General features: G+C 32.6%; 2 protein-coding genes across 2 annotated transcripts; both read right to left on the bottom strand.

The window, feature by feature from the left end:
* Nucleotides 1-1,602: 1,602 nt before the first annotated feature.
* On the bottom strand, nt 1,603-5,251 carry LOC145594395 (two-component response regulator ARR17-like). Its single transcript, XM_081650707.1, has 5 exons — nt 5,058-5,251; nt 2,403-2,482; nt 2,207-2,284; nt 1,793-1,863; nt 1,603-1,699 (listed from the first exon to the last, which is right to left on the bottom strand). Exons 1-5 carry the CDS (start codon nt 5,212-5,214, stop codon nt 1,603-1,605), a joined length of 483 nt encoding a protein of 160 aa, XP_081506833.1. The 5' UTR covers nt 5,215-5,251.
* A 4,920-nt stretch (nt 5,252-10,171) lies between these two features.
* On the bottom strand, nt 10,172-19,336 carry LOC145595654 (tRNA-aminoacylation cofactor arc1-like). Its single transcript, XM_081652073.1, has 12 exons — nt 19,197-19,336; nt 18,964-19,065; nt 18,144-18,314; nt 17,227-17,292; nt 16,951-17,016; nt 15,617-15,772; nt 13,236-13,378; nt 13,011-13,101; nt 12,844-12,912; nt 11,745-11,836; nt 11,296-11,359; nt 10,172-10,413 (listed from the first exon to the last, which is right to left on the bottom strand). Exons 1-12 carry the CDS (start codon nt 19,257-19,259, stop codon nt 10,309-10,311), a joined length of 1,188 nt encoding a protein of 395 aa, XP_081508199.1. The 5' UTR covers nt 19,260-19,336; the 3' UTR covers nt 10,172-10,308.
* Between the last annotated feature and the right edge of the window lie 1,246 nt (nt 19,337-20,582).

Genomic DNA, 20,582 nt, shown 5'->3' on the forward strand with positions numbered 1-20,582 from the left:
TACTCTCACCTTTATCCTTACCCTTTAAAAGAAGGTTAGTATTGTCTTTTAACATTCCAAACGCTCAGGGGCGCTATTGGTGCAAGTTAAATCTTCTTTCTTTTTTCTAAAATCATGTCATTTAAGAGTGATGGGAATGGGCCACAAGGACAATACAAATTACAAATAGAGGTGAGATTTGAACATGTAACCTATTGTACACAGTCTCTCAGTTTTAACCACTAGGCTAAAACCTCATCTGTATGGTGCAATTATAATAAAATCCTTTAATGACCCAACTCTCACCTCTATCGTTACCTTTAGAAAAAGGTTAGTTAGTATTGTCTTTTAACATTCCTAACGTTTAGGGGTGCTTTCCTTTTTCTTAAACTACATGTCATTAGAAAATTGTGTGAATGAGCCATAAGGACAATACAAATTATAAACGAAGGTGAGAGATTTTAATACGTGACCTATTGTACACAATCTCTCAATCTTAGGCCTTGTTTGGTTGACATTGTAAAATGAGGGAATTGGAAATTCATGGGAATTGAGAAAATGAGTAGTTGTTTGGTTGACATAAAAAAACAAAAATAAGGTTAGTGGGAATTCATGGGAATTTCAACTTCTCACAAAACATGGAAAGTAAATTACCTAGCCCTCCCCCCCCCCCCCCCCCCCCAGGTAAACCAAAATTCATGGGAATTCTAATTTCCCTTATTGCCAACCAAACACATTTAAAAAATTCATAGGAATTTCATTAAGAAATTAACTTTCCATGAAGTATAAATTCCTATGGGAATTAAATTCCTACATCAACCAAACAACACCTTAATCAGCTTTAATTTGGAGGTAGTAGAAGTAGCTTCCAAAGGGTCTATATTATTTTCAAACATGTGCTATAATTCTTAAATGATTCTAGCCAAAATTTTGCGGCCCGAGCTTTCAAAATGGGCCATTACTCTTCACAAAGTGTCAAAAGTTGTTGGTCTTACACGATATGGAATCTTGTAACTTCGTAAGCTCAAGAAATTGCCAAATTGGTGATTAAATGGCCTTAAAAGATGATAACCAAGTGGTTATATTTTTATTTTTCCTGAGGAAAACCAAGTGGTTATATCAACATCTTACCTTGTTGGATCATTTTCAATGTTTGTGGTGATTTCACTTATCACGTGTGTAAGTGTGTTATTCAAAACAATAAAAGCATACTGATTAGAATTTCGGCTTTATGACTGAACGTTTTTAAATTTGCGTATGTAGTGAAAGATATTGTTGCTATAAGCTCCCAAAATTAAACCTCAAAAACATTTTAAATATTGTCCTTTGAAAAACTGAAAAGTCTCGCGATAATGGCCAAAATTATTAAAAAATAACTACACCTACAAGAGAAAACGTAACAAAAATGGGTTAAGGGAAGTGATAGCATAGTAATTCCAAGTATTCAAATTGTCATTTTCAAAAGCAAAAGTTAGACGATCCCCAAAACAAAATTTTCAACACGGGTAATTAACTTCTTCCTATGTCGTCCATGCTTACTATACCCTTCCTTTTTTTTTCCACCTTTAATATTTTTTCTTAGTATCAAACATAATATCTTGCATTAACTTGGCCATCACATGCTTAGTGTCTTCGCTTCATAACTTGGCACCTCAATTTCTTGATATCCGATAGTTTAAGTGGCTTTAACATGAACATATGTGCACCCTCTTCCAAACACCTAAACAAAATTAACATCGTTACATTATAACAACAACAAATATATTGAACTAATTTCAAAGTAATTAGAAATTGCAAATTTAAATTTAATTACTTGTTAATTCTTGTTGGGACATTCTCAGAGGACATTATCACAACGGGCACTTCCTTCAACTGTGAGGATTCCTGCATAAAGAACATGAAAGTACATACCTTTAGAGCCATGCATTAGTGACTCGAATCCATTTAAAGTACAAGTCCAGTAGCGGAGCCAGATTTATTGGTAAGAGGGTTCATTTTCTTAATTGTTAAAACCATTATTTACTCAGTTTTTCGGGTTTCATGTTAAAAAATTTGTATACAAAACATAAAATTTCCAATCAAGTTCTAATAAAGTCAGATAAGATTTTGCCGAGTATAACAATATATTCATGCGAAAACCCCAGAAAACAAAAAATTGGATGTATACATGTAAACATGGAGTAGATAGGCTAAACACATTACATAAAGGCAAGAATTAAGATGATACCTTAATCTTCTTAAGCAAATCATAGCCAGTCATTCCAGGCATGCAGTAATCTGTGAGTACCAAATTAACTTTGGAAGCCTGTCCAAATTCATATCATTATATTCATTAATCAAACATTACACTATATTAATACTATATTTGTTAATGGTACTAATTAAAATTAATGAACATAATAATAGTAATAATAATAGCTTGCCTTGGAGGTGGAGGTGTTCTGTTGGTCTTCTCCAATTCCTAAGTACTCCAATGCACTCATTGCATTCTCAGCTGTAGTTACTGAAGCAAATTAAGAAATATACCGTGTTATCTTACATTATCTATCTAATTTCTTTATAATTATGAGTAAAAAAAAGTTAGATTATCTTTAGTCCATATAATATAGTTGAAGCTTAACAAGTGTCCTTAATATGATCGGGGATTTTTTAGTTAGCTAAACATAATTACACATCTACACTCACTTTCGCGTTTGTTTACTAATTACCTTTTCATTATTATGTCATCTCTTTATAACACTATAGTTTTTTGAAATGCAGCTAGTATGTTACGGAATACAAAGTAATATGTGATGATACATAGTATCTCCCAATTGACAATTCGACTCGTGAGGGGGAAATCCTAATGTTGTTAGTACGAGTATCTCTCAATTGACAATCCGACTCATAAGGAAATAAAGATCCTAATGTAAGTACAGTTACAAAGTAAGGTGTACTTTGTATTTTTTTTTTTCAAACAGGTAAAAATAAAAAAACATGTGGAAATTGAAAATTTTCCTGTGATTTTATTTACCTTCTGACATATTTATCCGCACTCCTCCCAAGAGGAGGAAGTGGACAATTCAAAGATTCATCCCCATTTTACCATTTACTGAATTTTATTGTCATATTTTTCATTTTAAGTTGTGCCAAATTAATTTCAACACTATCATTTTTTTGGTAATTTTTTCCAAAAGTTAAATTCACGTATTTTTTCTTTGTTTTATACTACTTTCTCTGTATCATAATGATCGCAACACTTTTCTTTTACATTGGTATATATAACTAACAAATACTACATCCACTTAAAAATAGTTGTTGCATTTCTACCAATATTTTTATACTCCATAATATTAACTATAACCCCTATCCTATAACATATAATTAAAAATTATTTATATGAAATGTTTGTTGTTAGAATGGTCTTGCATCAACAAAAATGAAACTTAAAACAATGCAACGATTTCTAAATAAAGGAAGTAGGGCACATAATTAAAATCCTAATAACTATAAAAATTGGTTGTAAAGGTCAATATAGCAAGTATACGCCATAACAGAGACAATTCAACCAAAAAGGTAACGACCTAATAGTAGAAATGATATTAAAAATAGATTAATTTGTCAATAATCAATTTAATTATTCCAATCAAATTCCAAAACATATTATGTGACGGATTGGGTTTTAGAAACACAAAATATGTCCCAAAATTGACAACACATTACTACAATTTTAAAGAAACAAGTTTGATTAAGCAAATAGTATATCCATAACATAATCATTAAAAATAAAACCAAGATTAATTAATTCAAAATTAGTACATGCAACTATCAAGAACATGTAAGACACTTTGCCAAGTGAGAAGAGCATATAAAGGTTTATTCCTTAGTGATCCCTTGCTAAGAAATATTCAATTTCCCAAACATTCTAACAAAATCTTAATCTTCAATTATAAAATTAATAGAATATTAATTAACTTAATGATATAATTTAATTATAATATTAATGAAAGTCAAAATATAACCTACAACAATAAAATTAATGATGGAAACTGTTGAAAAAGTCTTTAAGTCAAAATATAAACAACCAAAACGACGTAGCTTTCATATAAACCTTACATTGAGAAGTCAATTTGCTAGCATATAGGTTGTTTCTTTGCTTTAATCATCGATGCATTCTTATTATCTTATGCATGAACAAACAAATAATTCACTCTAGTTTACCCTAACAAATTAAATTATTAATTACCACGATCGAAAACGTATAAATTGAGGGAGTGTACTAGAGGACAAGGTTAGTATTGTAAATTGCAATTACATACAAAGTATCTTATTTCATGGAGTGTACAAAATAAAACATACTTTAGCTATTTTTGTACTTTTAACTACAACTCTTCTAATTATCGAAAAAGATGAATTATGTCCTTTTCAAATAGATTATACTTTGTTAACTATCTACTTTTCCAAAAATGAAAAGATAAAATAGATTCAACTTAACCGCTCAAGATTGCACAATATTTCTTGGCAAGTCGGATAAATGTTGTGTGTATTAGCACAAGTACATTCAAGTTTATTCGAACCCCAATTTCTACTGAAAATGAGCCATTTTACTCATTTACCCCTAACCCTTCTCATGTTTTTTAAACTTGCTTATTCTCTACTAAATCGTACCTAAGCCTTTTCTTTTTCCAACAATTTCTCTAACAAATTCACCTTATTTATCTTCTAATTTTTATTTTAACAATATGCAAATATTTCACCCCGATTATCTTTCCTCAATATCCGTGCCAAATCCTATCAAGCAGCTAAGATTAATTTAAAAATAGAGCTCACAACAATTTCATTTCCTAGTTTCTCCTTCCACAAATCAAGTAAAATAAAATAAAATAAAATAAAATAATTTACAAAACAATAATAACAATAACAATGCTAAGTGCAAAACAACCTCATTTTCAAGAAAAACAAATTCAAAAAGTAAAGAAAACATTATACAGTCCAATGAAAAAGTTAAACAAAAACAAGAAAGATAAACTTCACAATTTGTATATAGTACTCATATGTACAAAAGTAAATAAAAACGGAGGAAGTATATATAGTATTACCTTTACAAGACGAGGTCTTGAGCAACCTTTCGATAAGTTTACGGTCAATGACATTATCATCCACGGCAAGTACATGAGGTTGATCTTCATAAGATGAACAATAATAAGATGAACAAGAAGAAGTTGAAGAAGATGTCTCTTGATCTTCACTATCCATATTTCTCTCTCTACCCTTTCTCTCTCTAAAAATAACCTTAACAATAACACCCCCAAATAATAAATAAATAAAGAAAAACACTTCTTTTTATGTTATGAGAAAATTAAAAATACGTACCTAAGATAGCAATAAATGTAGTTTTGACAAAAATGAAGATAAAAACAAGAGAAATGAAGAGAGAGAAGAGAAGATACTATGAAAACATGAAAATAGGATAAAATCTCAAGGAGAATTTCAATGATATATTGTGATCATTTTTGGGATAATCCCTTGATTTTATTTGCAGTCTTTTTTTTTTTTAATTTTAAAACTAGTATACATATATATATGAATATATAATCATATAATAATATTTTCTCTCTCTAGGATCTTGTTTCTGCAACTCCAAATCTCTCTATGAGGATTTCTTCCCTCCAAAAAGTTGGTTCACTTCATCTGATTTGTTTTGACACTTTATATCATATCATGTCAATTTTTTTTGGTTTTTTAGTCTTTTTTGTATGTTTCCCAAGAACATAGCAAGTGTACCTATTTAAAGTATAACCATGTCTACGTTTACTTTGAAAAGTACTCCGTAATAATTGTACTTTTTATGTTTCTATACTCCTTCCGATTTCTGGTTTATTGCATTAATGGTCTGTTCATATTTACTTAATTTTAGTTCAATTCAATTTCAATCAGTTCAGTTCAGCTCCTAATTTCCCTCTATCATAAAATATTCATTTCAGTTTAGTTCAGTTCAACTCCAATCAAATTAGTTCAGTTCAGTAGATGTGAACAGACCCTAAGGATATGTGTTTAGTTCATTTGATCCTATGAGTTAAATAGAGCTCAGTTAATTAGAGTTTTCTTTCGATTTTCATTATCGGTCCTTTATGGCTCTTAGTACACCTACAAAAATTTTTATTGTACATGACCTAATTGAAATTTATTACTTCCTCCGTTGTTTTAAGTGTTACATTTACCACATGTATATTAATGTAATAATTCTAGTTATATATTGAAACATAATAACAAGGTAGTAAACCTATAAGAAGAATATTGTATATACATTTTAATTTGTATCTACATTAGATAATCAAAAATTTAAAAATGTATGTTTAAAGGGACAAACCTCATACGTGTAGGTCTAATAAATGGATTCAAATTTCCAAATATTGTCATATTAGGTTATCCTGACATATCATTTGTGTAATTCAAACTAATAATATGATAATTCAGAAGAAAAAAAAAGTAATTTAACATTATTCACAATTATGGTGTAGAATAATCACCACCTCTTTATAATATGATAATTCAGAAAAAAGTAATTTAACATCATTCACAATTATGGTTTAGAATAATCACCACCTCTTTGTAGAAATAATGCTAACACTTTAGCTACAATTGAACTTGAAGATGAAATGAACTTGGCTTAAAAAATGTCACCTTTGAGTTTTCACTTGCAAAATCAAATGAGCAATTAATCTATCAAATTCTAAGAGATCTAAATCTAATCATGAATATGATGACTTCCAATGTTAAATTTGTCTCGTCTATTGTCAAGTGAATCAATTGTTCGATTTCGAGGTGCGTGTTCAACACTTGGCCAGAAGTTTGCACAACCTTTAGTCTTTCTACTTGTACTTGTTTGTTTTGTAACTTGTTGCATTGGCAATAGTCAACAAATAAGACATATAGAGGAATATCAATTTCCAAAATTCATGTTCAATTCTTTTGACAATATTTTCATGTTCAATTCAATTGCTTATGTAATTAATGTATTACACATTTAGACCTATAATATATGAGGTTTATCCCTTTAATCCTTCAAACATACACACTGGTCAAGTATTATACACATAGTCCTATACTCCTTGTTCTTTTCCACCCATAATAATTAATACAATACGGGATAGAATGAAATTAGTACTCCGCCCATAATAATTGATACTCCGTACAACTTAAACATTATTCCCTCTGTTTTTTTAAAATGCATCAGTTTGATCGGCACATTTGCCGAGACGTTACTTTGACCATTAATATCTTTAATTATGAATTACTGTAGTAAAAATTGTACTGTAACAAAATTATATTATCAAACTAGACATAATGACAAATCTAATAATATATTATATAATAATATTTATTTATTTTTTAGAGGTGAAAAAATTAAGTCAACCATGGTATGTGAATAGTGCAATTGTAAAAGTAATGCATATTAAAAAAAAAAAAACGGAGGGAGTAATTTTTTTAGTAAAAGATGAAATTGGTATTATCAATGTTTAAGTTTGGATGTGTTTTGAGGATAAGTTGGCTAAGTTTATTGCCGGTGTTGGAAGCCAATGTGAAAACCAAGTTGACGTTGTTGCACACAAACTTAAAATAGAAGATCTTGTCCATTATTCGAGGATATCTATGTGGGAGCTTTTCAATGAAGATCTTTGGATATTTGTAGCCACCCTGCCTCCATTTGTCTATACCTTGTACGGATCTCCAAATCTCCTTTGCGTGGTACAACTTACAAGTAGTACTACACTACTAGTAGAGTAGTAGTAGGGGGAGTAGTACTATAGCTAGGGTTCTATGATAGATTTTGTTATATACGCTCAGGTGTACCGTGTACTCGGGTTATTTGTTCATTAGATTTTACTCGTTCATAAAACGAGTAAAAATTAATAAACAAATTACCCGGTTGTATCGTACAGAGCAGACTCTTGCTCTTGTTCTATGATGTAGGTGTATTTTATATTCGTATCTATTTCATTTCATATTACTCGTATTATTTTGATTTCCTGCACTATAGAGTATTTACTATATATTGTAACCCACAAGCTTATAGTAATTTTTTTCACTTATAAATTATTTGATGTACATGGGTCAGATCGGCAAGAAAGCCGATTAGGCATGACATGAAATCTTCCGCTCGACATGTGCTTGTCACAAGTCTGACAAGATATGGGACGTACATTTGTGAGCTATTGGTCATATATGGACATCATACAATGTTTAAGATTTGTCACAAATTTGATACCGGCAGTCGAGCACAATAGGTCGACTCGATTTTAGCCTACTATTTATATCAATGTAGGAAAAAAAAATTATTGAGGGGTTCTGCTTGCATATGTCACATGGGCATGGCCGCCATGTATGAGTTCCTATTTTGAAAGATCGACACAAGCCCAACACAATATGATTATTTCTTGACCAATCTAGACACAACTTTCTTCAACATAAATCACACTGCCTACACTATATGACTTATGCTTACCTTTAGTTCCTCTCATCTATCCGATGTGAAATTGTTACTGAAATTGTGCCAACGAAACTAAGAGTTTGTGTTACAGACTTTGTTGCACATAATATGAGACAGATGTGCGGGCAAAGGGAGTATTATACTTCTATAATCTTTCTGGAGACTATATAAACAATGTTTAATTAGTTGATAAACCCATGATTATACTACAAAGTTACCCTTAAGTTGTTGGTTTTACATGGTGTAAAATCGTACATATCTCAGAGTCGTAGTAAGAAGCTACTCCTCTAAAGACTGTCATGTTCTTCGAGGCATGTGTAACACTGCTACCATGGCTCCATACCATGTGGAACTATTGATGTCAACTCATGCAACTCAACACTCAAAAGTCAAAAGTCAGAATTTGAGTCAGAGTTGACCTTTTAGTCTTGTCACTATTAATCTCTTTAAAGAACCCCAAGAGGCACATTAATTGTTTTTTACTCTTAAATTCACAACCAAAAACTTAATCCATATCAAAAGAGATTTCATGTTTTGACTTTCAAATTTCAATCTTACTAAGGCCCTGTCTCATACGATTATTTTCAGTTCAGTTCAGCTTCTAATTTCCTTCTCTTATAAATTATTCATTTAGTTCAGTTTAGTTCAGCTTTAATAAGTTAAGTTCAGTTCAGTTCAGCTCACTTCAGTTCAATCAATGAAAACATGCCCTAATACATCATTTTAATCATTAAATAATTTAATTATATGTGGGAAATAATTATAATTTTTTTATAAATATTTTTGGTAACAAATTGACTCTAACCAACTACATTTTACATACATTGGTTATTTGTACATTGTTGGCAAAGGGAATAAAAATGTCAAAATTAGAATATTGATAATGCAAAATCCTTACACCTTATTTGTCCGTCCAATTAGAGCTTTACTCCCCGTTTTTATATACTTGATTTATTTCTCCATACGCGGAGTTTTAGGAGAAATTGGAGAAAGTTATAAAATATAGAGATAGTGGGGTTAGTGGAAGGTTAATTGAAGAAGGGAGAATGTAAACGACTAAACGTAATGAAATTGGGTCCCACTAGTTGAGAAATATGAATTAAATACTATAAAAGCTTTTCAAATAAGAAAATAGAGCAAGTATTTAAAAGCGGCCGGAAAATTAAAAAAAAAAAAAAAAAAAAAAAAAAAAAAAAAAAAAAAAAAAAAAAAAGTAAAAGTGGAGCAAGTATTAAAAATGAAGGAAGTAATACTCAATTATGGTATGAGAGATGAGGCAAACTCCAAAAAAAAAAAAAATTAAAAAAAATCTAAAAAAGACAAATAAAAGTGAGACGAGGCAAGTATTTTTCAAAGTAATTTTTTTACAACAATTATCCAAAATGTTTTCATCTATAGGAGACAATGACCTTAGCTAGCTCATAAGCTGAGCTTAACTCGAAGAAAGACTCATAAGTCATAACCACTCTCAAACTACAATTAATATGGAGTACTCGTAGTAAAGATTTGCACAAATACTTGAAACTACATCGAATTCATAGCACATACCCCCTCCGTTTTTGTAAGTGCCTTATTTTTGCACTTGGCACTGTTCTAAATTTGTGTACCACGACTCGAGTACATCAAAGTCAAAATAACAGTGACTCTTCATAAGAGGTCAAATGTGAAAAGATCATGGCAATGAGATTTTCCAAAATTGCAAAAATTTCATGATAACTGGTGTGTTAAAATATGATATGTGAACCTACAACTTCCTCTAAAGATTCGCAAACATGAAAGAACAATTTGACATTAGATTTAGGTATGTAGTTTACACTAATTAACTCACAAAGTCATAACAATTGTTCTCAAGATTATGATCATTTGATGCTTCCTTTCTTGATTGAAGATGTGCACGGACCACCAGAAGTCATAAACGGTATTCCTTTGTATGTGGCAATTCCATTTTCGTCGGTATATAGATGCTGCATCAATTCAAAAGAAGTTAGGAAATTACAAACCGCTAATAGTTAGTAGTTACATACATGAGTACTATTTAAGGATGTCTGAAAATCGTCATCTAATATTCTAACCTAATATAAATAGGCGTTCAACTATTCTCGGATGTCTGAAAAAAGTTGCCTTCTAACCAAATTTAAAAAGGGTGTGACTGCTATTACAGTAAGATATGGAATTGAATCCATGCCATATCCTTCATTATCCACAGTGGTGACAATGTGGAAACTAATTCGAAACAGAGGGCATATAACACAATAAATAGCAGTATTCCATTTATTGCATAAGATTTGGGAAAGCAGCAGTAGAGCAATTAAATTAGGAGTGGCAAAACCAGCAGAACCGATAAAATTTCTGACCCATCTTACCTAGATCATATGCAAATATTATCCTACTGCTACCACAGTCGACTTCAATAACCGAAAGCAATTCAAGTTTTCTTGAAATTATGACTCAGAACATCAAATGAAGGGAAATTGGGAAAAGTTTAGGAAACTAGATGAAAGAAATTACAGAGGTCAAGCCAGGACAATCAGCAGCTCACCACCCTACCACATTTCTACTTCAAAACTAAGACCGTCTCCCAAACTAAAAAGCCACTTATTTTCTTATTATAAACTTTGTATTTCCCCACATTACTTGTATTGATACATATAATTAGCAATTAGCAATGGTTTTCTAACATAATTGTTGGACACTTTAAGGGACAGAAGGAATACATGTTGGGACTTCATAGTAGCAATCAGCTTGCTTACCAACAGCCAGAAAAAAAGGTCAAAAACTACATTAAGCAAATATGTACTTTTCCATGACCCACAAACCATACATAAGATTGACCAAAGTTTAAATACCGGTGTAATCTTGTCCAGTTGTTTTTTCTTTGGGTTAAGAACATCTTCTGGCTTTCCTTCATGCCTGTAAAACCAATGGTTCTATTAATACATAAATAAAAAAAATGAAGGATTATGTTAACAATTAAGGTTTCCTGTGTGCCTGAGTTCTCTGCAAAGAAAATGTCATATTAGCACTCCCTCTAGCCACAATACTGTTTCAAATTGTCCAGGAAAAATATTTTTCAATCATAGTAATAGATAAGTTTTGGATTTACACACATAATCCCACTTAGATAAAAATAAAAATAAAAGGTGGAGAGAGGATGGGAAGGAGACAATTATACAAAAGGTATTCGAGAGATGAGTTAAGATTTTCAGGACAAAGATATGCTTTTCTTCAACGATACATGTTTGTTTTCCGGGTAAGAAAGTGAAACATGACATTCAGACAAAAGTGGCATGCTTACCCTGAAAAGGAAACACGCTCCCCAACTACAGCACCTTCTGGAGGAAGCAAAGGCTCTACAACACTATGGTCTTCACTTGATGCACAAAGAACCTGGAAATAGAGAGAAGTTATAATACACATTATTATACTAGGAGTCACAGACATAGAAAGACCACTTGCCTCATCATACATCATGTTACTTTTTAACCGGACGCTGACCTAAATTCTAATTCAATCCCACAAATGAAAACATGCTTTAATTACAGTTTTGTTCTTTCCACTCTAGCACCCTGTCTAATCATTTTTTTTAACTGTGAGTTGAACTTTGATAGCCCATATATCTAATCTTTCTTTTTCTTGTCTGAACTTACCTTTAGACTTATTTTTCTTTTTGCCCATATATCTATATAACACATTCAGCTTTAGGTTGAAATCCTAGACTAGACAACCTAGTGTCAGTTGACTTGTACACATGCCAGTTTTTCTGTTTCAATCTAGCCATTGCATCTGACTCTTAAATTTAGTTAACCAGACAACCAGTACAACTTACCAAAAGTTGGCAGCTATAACAAGCAAGAAGTTTGTTTTGTCCTCTTTTCACTTTCAGTAACCAAATCAATACAAAGGAGGAGGCAGTTGAGACTGGGGAGAACTGGAAACAAGAGGTAAAGGGTTGTGGCGGCAAAATTCAGATTGGCAATGGGGTCATTCGTTTCAGGTTGGGTCCTATTCAGGTTTTGGTATATTTCCTCCTAATGGATAAAATTCAATCATCATCATTTCAATTTTCAGTTTGGATAAAAATCAGGTCATCCAGTTTCAGGTATAGTTTGGGTCAGTTTCGTGACTCCCGTCGTACAACCGAGCATAGGATAGAGATGGTCAGTGCCAAACTGCAAGACATGGCACTCATATTCTGATTTTTGTAATCATTTTTCACCATTTCACTATAACAGCAAAAAAAAAACGGGGAAGGGTAAAGCTGAACGTTAAAATTGTCTCTCATACATAGAAAACATCATGACCTAGGTAAAACATTGCCATTGAAATTCTACAACAATAAAACTAATGACCTATGAGAAAAGTTAATGAATAAAATGAAGGATAAAAAAGCTTACTAATCCTTCAGATACAACGTCTCTTAATTTTCCAGGTTTTACATTAGTAATTAATGCCACACGCCGATTCTGCACATGCAAAAGATCGTCAATGTTAACTTCCAGCAAAAGACATGTATACATATGACCAAAGAGATTGGGCAAAATATTGTACACCAATCACATACCACCAAATCATCTGGACTGCAAAACTTTGCCAGACCACTGACTACCTGCCGCACTTTGGACTCTCCAACATCAATCTCCTCAACCAGTAAACTAAATAAACAAAAGAAACGAATTACATCAGAGAAACCTCAGAAAAGAAACAGCAAGAATTAAAGTTTTACAGGACAAAGTCAAAGGGAAATTAGAAAATAGTTGAGAGATCTATGCAGAATCTTTTACAGCACCTGTCAGCTGAAGGATGTTTCCATGCTTTGCGAATAAGACCTACTTGTATATTGAGCAAACTGACTGGAACTTCATCTTTAGGGGCTGCCTCTGCTTCTGGTTTTTTCTGCTCCGCAGTCACTTTATCACCCTTAGCTTTTTTCTTCAAGACAGGGAGCATAGCAATGACATGATTGTTAGTTGGAAACATTAATAAAGCAAAAAAAAGAGAGAGGGGGGGGGGGGGGGGAATAATACCCATAAAGATCCTAGAGTCCTTTAAAGGGACATTAATATTAAGTTATGTGATGCCAAAGCACATATATAGATACAAAGCCTCTCTGTGAATCTTAGATTTTAATCATTTTATACTCCAATATGCAGGCAACATTCAAAATTAGCTCCAATAATACGAAAGTAAAACCTCGTAAGCATCACTCTCAAGGCTTTCAGTTTCAAAGGTTGGCACAAAAATGCAGATACCACTAGTGAAGACTAGCAAATCTAGTAAGTCATATATCTGAAGGATTCCTTTTGTTCAACTACAAGTAACAGTCACTGTCTGCTTAGAGGGTCCATTTCACTGACTACTAACATAGTACAATTCACTAATTCAGCACAACCCAAAACTGAGCAAATGCCTTGATATAATGAACCCAGTGTAGCAATAATCCCTGTCAACTCTTGCTCCTCCCATAACTGTTCCTGGTACAAAAAGATACCAGCCTAACAGGTTCAATTATAGTCGATTTGACACTGACACTGTATGACCAGTTGATCACCCATAATTTATTCAACTAGGTATAGAAGATATAGATACTGCTCGGCTGTAAAAGAGCCATACAATCATTTAAAAAACCTCTTTCCCACTCACGGATCCCCTTGCTTATTCTTCCTAATGCATAAACAGCAAGCTGATGGATGTACTTTAATGTCGTACATTAAAAAGGACCTAAACATATTATTCACTTTCCTCACCAAAAAAAACCATTAACGCATTTACCGCATCATCAATATATTGCAACTTTTCTTTGTAGTTGAATATTGTCATAAATTATGCAAAAAACCAAACAAGACAAGTAGAGAAAATACAAAAGACGCAAAGAATAATCAAGCCAGAACTAATCAATGGCTAACCCAGCCTAGTCTGGCTGATCTGGTCCACTAACCACCGAGATTGGATACCTACGGAGTAACAACTAATAAGCTTGTGTAGCTACACTATTACTTCAAAGAAATGAAAACCAAAATTCAGCAAGAAGGTCATGCTAGTAAGTTGCTTGTCTTCTGCTGCTTTATAGTGGGTCTTTTATAAGTTGAGACCTGTAAACATATAGCTTCCCTTACTACTATTTAAGTACTAGTATATTTCTTTGCCTACTTTTGTTTCACATAACCACATATAATCCAATTGTATTTTTTTTTTTTTAGCCTTTTATGATATATAACAATGGCAATCATTAACAAAAGGATTCAAACTTCGGAAATGACACACCAAAAGTTTGTGGACTTCTATCCCTAACATGAGAGAATTTTTTTAATGATTTAATAATAAAAAAATCAAGGACTGCATGCACTAATTGCACAAATTACTATTCAGCTTGCAAATATTGACATAACACAGCACAAAGACATAAATGACCTAATACATTCACGTTGATGCCTTGTATTTCTAGGTTTCTATATTGTCAATATGTGAAAAAATTGTGTCAACAGATGTCTTTGCACATTCACTTCTCCAAGCAAAAACTTAAATGTCAATCCAGTAGTGGTATCATTGACAATTCTTGGACGATATATAAGTGCATATGTGATGAACTGACTTAGGGGAGGGTATTATGGGTAGTTTAGAATGTTAGTAGTTATCAAATGTAGTAGGAGCAATTTGGGAAGTCTAGTATTATTAGGTTAGTACTTTGTAGCCTTAGGATATATAGAGAGAGGGAAGAAAGAAGAAGGTAGGCAGAAATTTGTTAGGGAAACCTAGAGAGAGTCATGGCCTAAAGCCAATTTGGGAGAGTTGTGAGCTAAACTCACTATTGAAGATTGATAGCTTCTAAGCTATTAAACCTATCCTTTGTAAACTTTTTGCGGTATTGCCGATTTCAATCAACATTCAATCTTTAATCTTTATTTACTAGCAACATTAAATCAGAATTATCAACCCAGAAAATAGTTCATCAAGGATAAGTCCCTCCTTTCAAAATAATTTGTTCTAATTTGAGATCAAATTACATACTGGACCCATGTTTTATGTTCCCTCAGAGACTTATTGTCGTTATTGTTTTAACAAAAGAAGCATATCAGATATAAATTTAATTCAAGATGATATGAAATAATAGCCATAAATTTATGCATGCAAAGAACCAAGACAAATTTAATTATAAAGGGGAAAAAAGACCTGAGTAGAATCTTTCTTTGATCCCTTGTTTGCTTCAGAAGCAACAGTGTTTGCCCCTTGAAGAGTAAACTTTTTAAAAATCACATCAGATTTTGTGTCTTTGGCAGCATCTTTTTCACTTGAGTTGACTTCTACCAGAGGCACATTCTTAGATGCCTGCATAATTATTAAACAGTATATATCAGGATCTAATCTTCTTACACAATGTCAAACAAATATTATACAACACTACATTTTTCGGCTAAAGGAATTGTTTTAGCAAACATGGATATAACAACAAGAGCTTCATAGCCCTCTAATTTACAGTCTACAAGCTAGCCAATACTTCCATAGGCACAAAGCAGCATTGATATGATACAATGAATTAAAACGGTTCTTGCAGAATTCACTGATATGAAAACAAAGTTAACAAAACCTAATGACAAGAAATTATTTACAATTCAGCATATGAAGCAATCAAACTCGGTCAACGGCATCAGCCATTGATGAGTAAGGATTTAGTCAGGGTGAAATGGAAGTAGTACTTCATGATCCATATTTTTTTGGATCAAGCAGCCCCAGATGTAATATACTCAGCTAACCATGAATTTCCTTAATGTTAGGCTATGATACAAAATAAATATGGAATGCTTTAAAATTATAAGATTACAGACTAAGGGCCACACGTCAATCTCTACTCAAAAGGTTCCTCTTCTCCTTCAAAACTAAACATCCTATTCCCCATTAAATATAACACATGCACGCATACGCTTACGCAAAAAGAAACATACAAAGACATTTACACAAATATTTAATAAGAGAGTCTAAAAAAAGGTATTGGACAATCAGTTATATTTTCAGAAGTCAAACATTCACCTTAAAAAAGATGTGAATGTAAAGCGAGAGACCGAGAGTTATCAAGACATTCTTAGATCTGTCTAATTAACCATTTGAACATTGTTAACATCTATATCAGTGTACTAGATATCGATAATGACCTTTCTAAAGATTTAAACATGATACATTTCCCATTTCCATATTATTTGATTGATGCATTTTCTGAACATGATTTTAAATCAGAATCTGTATATGTTTGGAAACCCCCATGTATTTCCCTATGAACATATCGCGATAGCAATTTATTTACTTTGACAAACTCAATTTTTAACTATCTCAAATTAAACGTCAACTTCTCCAGTCTTAAATTATAATATAAGCTGATGTTGATAGGATCTAAAATCAATATTATTATAATTTTAGGGACTCAAACCAGTAACCAACATCAACGTTTCTAAGTGGCATAAAGCCAAACAAGGAAAAAGAAGTAGATTCAAAACTCTAGAGACTGCACTTACTGGAGGTTTAAATATGAGCTTGTCAATAGATATATTCTCAAGTATATCTCCGAAATCCTCCTTGTTCTGTGAACATGGAAAGGCAGAAAATTTGACAAGTCTTAGTAATAACATAAGCTGAGCAATCTGAACAAAATTTCTAAGGTAAGATCACATACATAAATGCTACAATAAGCTAAAAAAAACTGATTACTTTCATATTGCTGCTACAGAATGCATCTCACGGAGCCAAACAAAAAAAGCTAGGTCACTCTTTGACATATTATGTGTTAATACCTGAACAAAATCAATCCATCTTAAGACATTTGGGAACTTCTGCCTGTCTGATTTTGACATGTTAACCTGGAAAAAAGATACAAAACACAAACAGGTCTTACGTCAAGCTATTGCAGAGATAATAATTCGGGCTGCAAAACATTTTTATTATTACTATCTTCTATCAGTACAAAACTCCAAACATAGGTTGCAAAAAGAAGAATAGAAAGGGCTTATGGGCAGAATTTATGTAAGTGGTAGAAACACCTTCCTTCAAAGAACTTTAAATCCTAGTCCATGACCATCAGAATAACAAGTAAAACATCATCCCTCATCATTGAAATAATTCGTGAGAGGTTAAGGAAATAACACACAACCATATGTTTGGAAACTAGGGAAACTTTCAAAAGCAAGACGAAAACCAGATTGGAAGACAGGAAGAACAAGAGACTAAGGGTCTGTTCACATTTACTGGATTAAGCTAAATTAAACTGAACTGATTGAAGCTGACTGAGATGAACTGATTGGAGCTGAGTAGAGCTGAACTGAACTAAATATTTTATGAGAGAAGGAAATTAGGAACTAAACTAAACTAAACTGATTGGAGCTAAACTGAACTGAACTAAAATTAAGTTGAAGTGACAGGCCCTAACAAGCGAAGAAGAGTACAGCAAGCATATGCACTTCTTAAAATCGAAGTGGAAAGTTTAACTATCATTGTAATAGAGCAGCGCCCAACCAATTTGGGATGATAACCACTAGAACCATTAATTATAGTTGCATAACAACTATCATGACTACAGTGGAGCTCCACCATTTAGATACAGGTAATATTTATCATCCACACCATCAATACAATAACAAATGAATAAGCATTGAGTTGCCAGTCCAAAACTAGAACATATCAATGAAAACATGCTTTTCTAAAACATACGTACCACACAGGGATGGATCACTGAATACACAATCACGTCAGCTTCAGATAATTTCAAGCCATTGCCTAACAAAACAGACTTCAGAAGCAGCTCATCATTCAGGCCATTGATGGCCCCAATGCAAGCAGCAGAATCCACAGGAAAATTCTCAGCAAATTCTATCCATTTCATTCCCTGCGAAATGTATTTAATTCATTAATCATCCAAAATGTTATCAAACAAGATAAATTGCTGAAGAGTTTACACAGCTCCAAAAAAATTGAAGGCAGCACTCACAGAAGGCAATAGGCTTAAGATGCAATCATACTAAACTAGAAACAAATACATGCACTCCTATCACCCAAGTAATATCAGCTATTCAGCTTGTTACCTTCCTTCAAAGACATGGAAAAGCTTGAATGTCAACAGTATTAACAGCATGATTGGACAGCCCTTTAGCCCCTCTTTCTAACAAGCATTATCAAGAAGGCACGCGCTATCTTGCTAAAACTTTGAGCAAGGGAATTATTTGAGTATTGACCCACATATAGTCATATACAAAGTTTGTTCCAACAACAATAGAAACGGCATACTACTATATTAGCACAATCATCGAGAAATTCCACCTTCCCAACACTGCTTTCAAACAGAACAAGAACAAATAACCTAAATTTGCCTAAAATTAAGGTATAACAATATCATACAACTAGTCTTGAGCCCCCAAAAATGATAATTTTTCATCAAAACTGAGACATCCCCAGTAAAAACTTGATTATACAGCTATAATTTGCACATTATACAACCATGATCATACAAATTAAAATAAACTTATAACATTTTTTACCTCATCATTACTCAGAAGTGAAGACCCATTTGGTGATGACTTCAATACATTAGTGCACAAGCTCTTAACATCACATTTCTCAATATCCCCAGAAAAATCTTTCTGCATTCCAACAAAAAAATCATCCATTAAACCAAAAAAAATCAAAACCCCAGATCATAAAAACTCACAATTCTTCAGAAATTGAAAGTAATAAACTGAATAAATTGATATAATAAAATGGGAAATCTTACAGGATCTAAAGAAAGGCGTTTACAGAGGATTGAAACTAAGATTTGCTTTTTGGGTTCAGCCATTTTTGCCTGAATTTTCTCTCTCTTCAATGGAAAACTACTAAACTAGTGATTTTTGTAGGGTTTATCATCTACCATTGCCAAAGTTTTAATTTTGCAAGTTTTGGGAGCTTGCTTGAGATTTCGTGGGCTAGAATATCCAAGACCCGACCCGTTTTTTAACCCATTTAAAACTAAGATGTATTCGAATAATGGATTTGGGCCATAAAAGTGGGTTAAACCAAGCCTAGCATTATGGGCTTGGAATGATACTACATGCTCTAATGGACTTCAACCTTTGTTATTGACTCCCAAAACAAATCGTCAAATCCTAATAGTGTTGCAATATTTGCAAAAATCATGGAGAAACATCATCATTAGACAGTTGTGTTTTCGATTCTTTGAAGAATCAAACTTGAATATTGAAATGCAAGACGAGGTCTAAAAGATGGTTGTGGGTCATGCACCATACCGGGTTCATTTGCTTTGGGGTTAGGTAGGTCTAGTCCACGAGCTATGTGTCATGCCAGGTTATGTCGAAGTTTTGAAAAGGTCGGCCTGTACATGGCCCAATCCCATTGTGTCATTCTTTAGTGCTTGCGTGACTAAGGGCCTGTTCTCTTACGTTGAAATTCAGTTCAGTTCAGTTCAATTCAGTTCAGTTCAGTTCAGCTCCTAATTTCCTTCTGTTATAAAATAATCAGTTCAGTTCATTTCAGCTGAGTTCAGTTCAGTCAATGAGAACAGATCCTGACAAATTTCTTTGATTTAAGCTAACTTTGCCGACCCATGACGTGCCTTGGCTAGACCGACATGGTGTTGATATATTCATTTTCCTTGAATATTTTCCTTGTAGTGCATTTTTTCTAAAAAATAATATTTCACCTAAGTTGAAAAGATCGTGCGTCCTATATATGTAGGTCTTATACCAGCTATACGACTATAACAACATGATACACTAATTTTTTTAATTTGATTTTTATATGTAACTCTTATATATTATGCTTAATATGGCTAAAGTCAAGAAGCAAAGGTTAAATTAACCAATTAGCTAAGTATAAATTATTACTATTAAACACAATATATACAAGTCCCTTTGAAAAATGCCAAGGGAAATTGCTCAACCTAGTGAGTAGTGTGAGTCTAGTGATTACAACATCACATAAAAAAGGCAAGCAACGGCAGGGAAGCTGTTTGTCAATACACTGATATGGACTTGTTGTATTTGGCATTTTACTCTTCTTTTGTAATTCTATTATGTGTCTTCATTAGCTTATAAAGTTATACCCTAATAAGTCAAACACTAAACCCATTTTTATAGCTGTTTGCAACTCACATCAATAGCCT

The sequence above is a fragment of the Chenopodium album genome, chromosome 19 (genome assembly GCF_948465745.1).
Source record: "Chenopodium album chromosome 19, dcCheAlbu1.1, whole genome shotgun sequence".
Lineage (NCBI taxonomy): Eukaryota > Viridiplantae > Streptophyta > Magnoliopsida > Caryophyllales > Amaranthaceae > Chenopodium > Chenopodium album.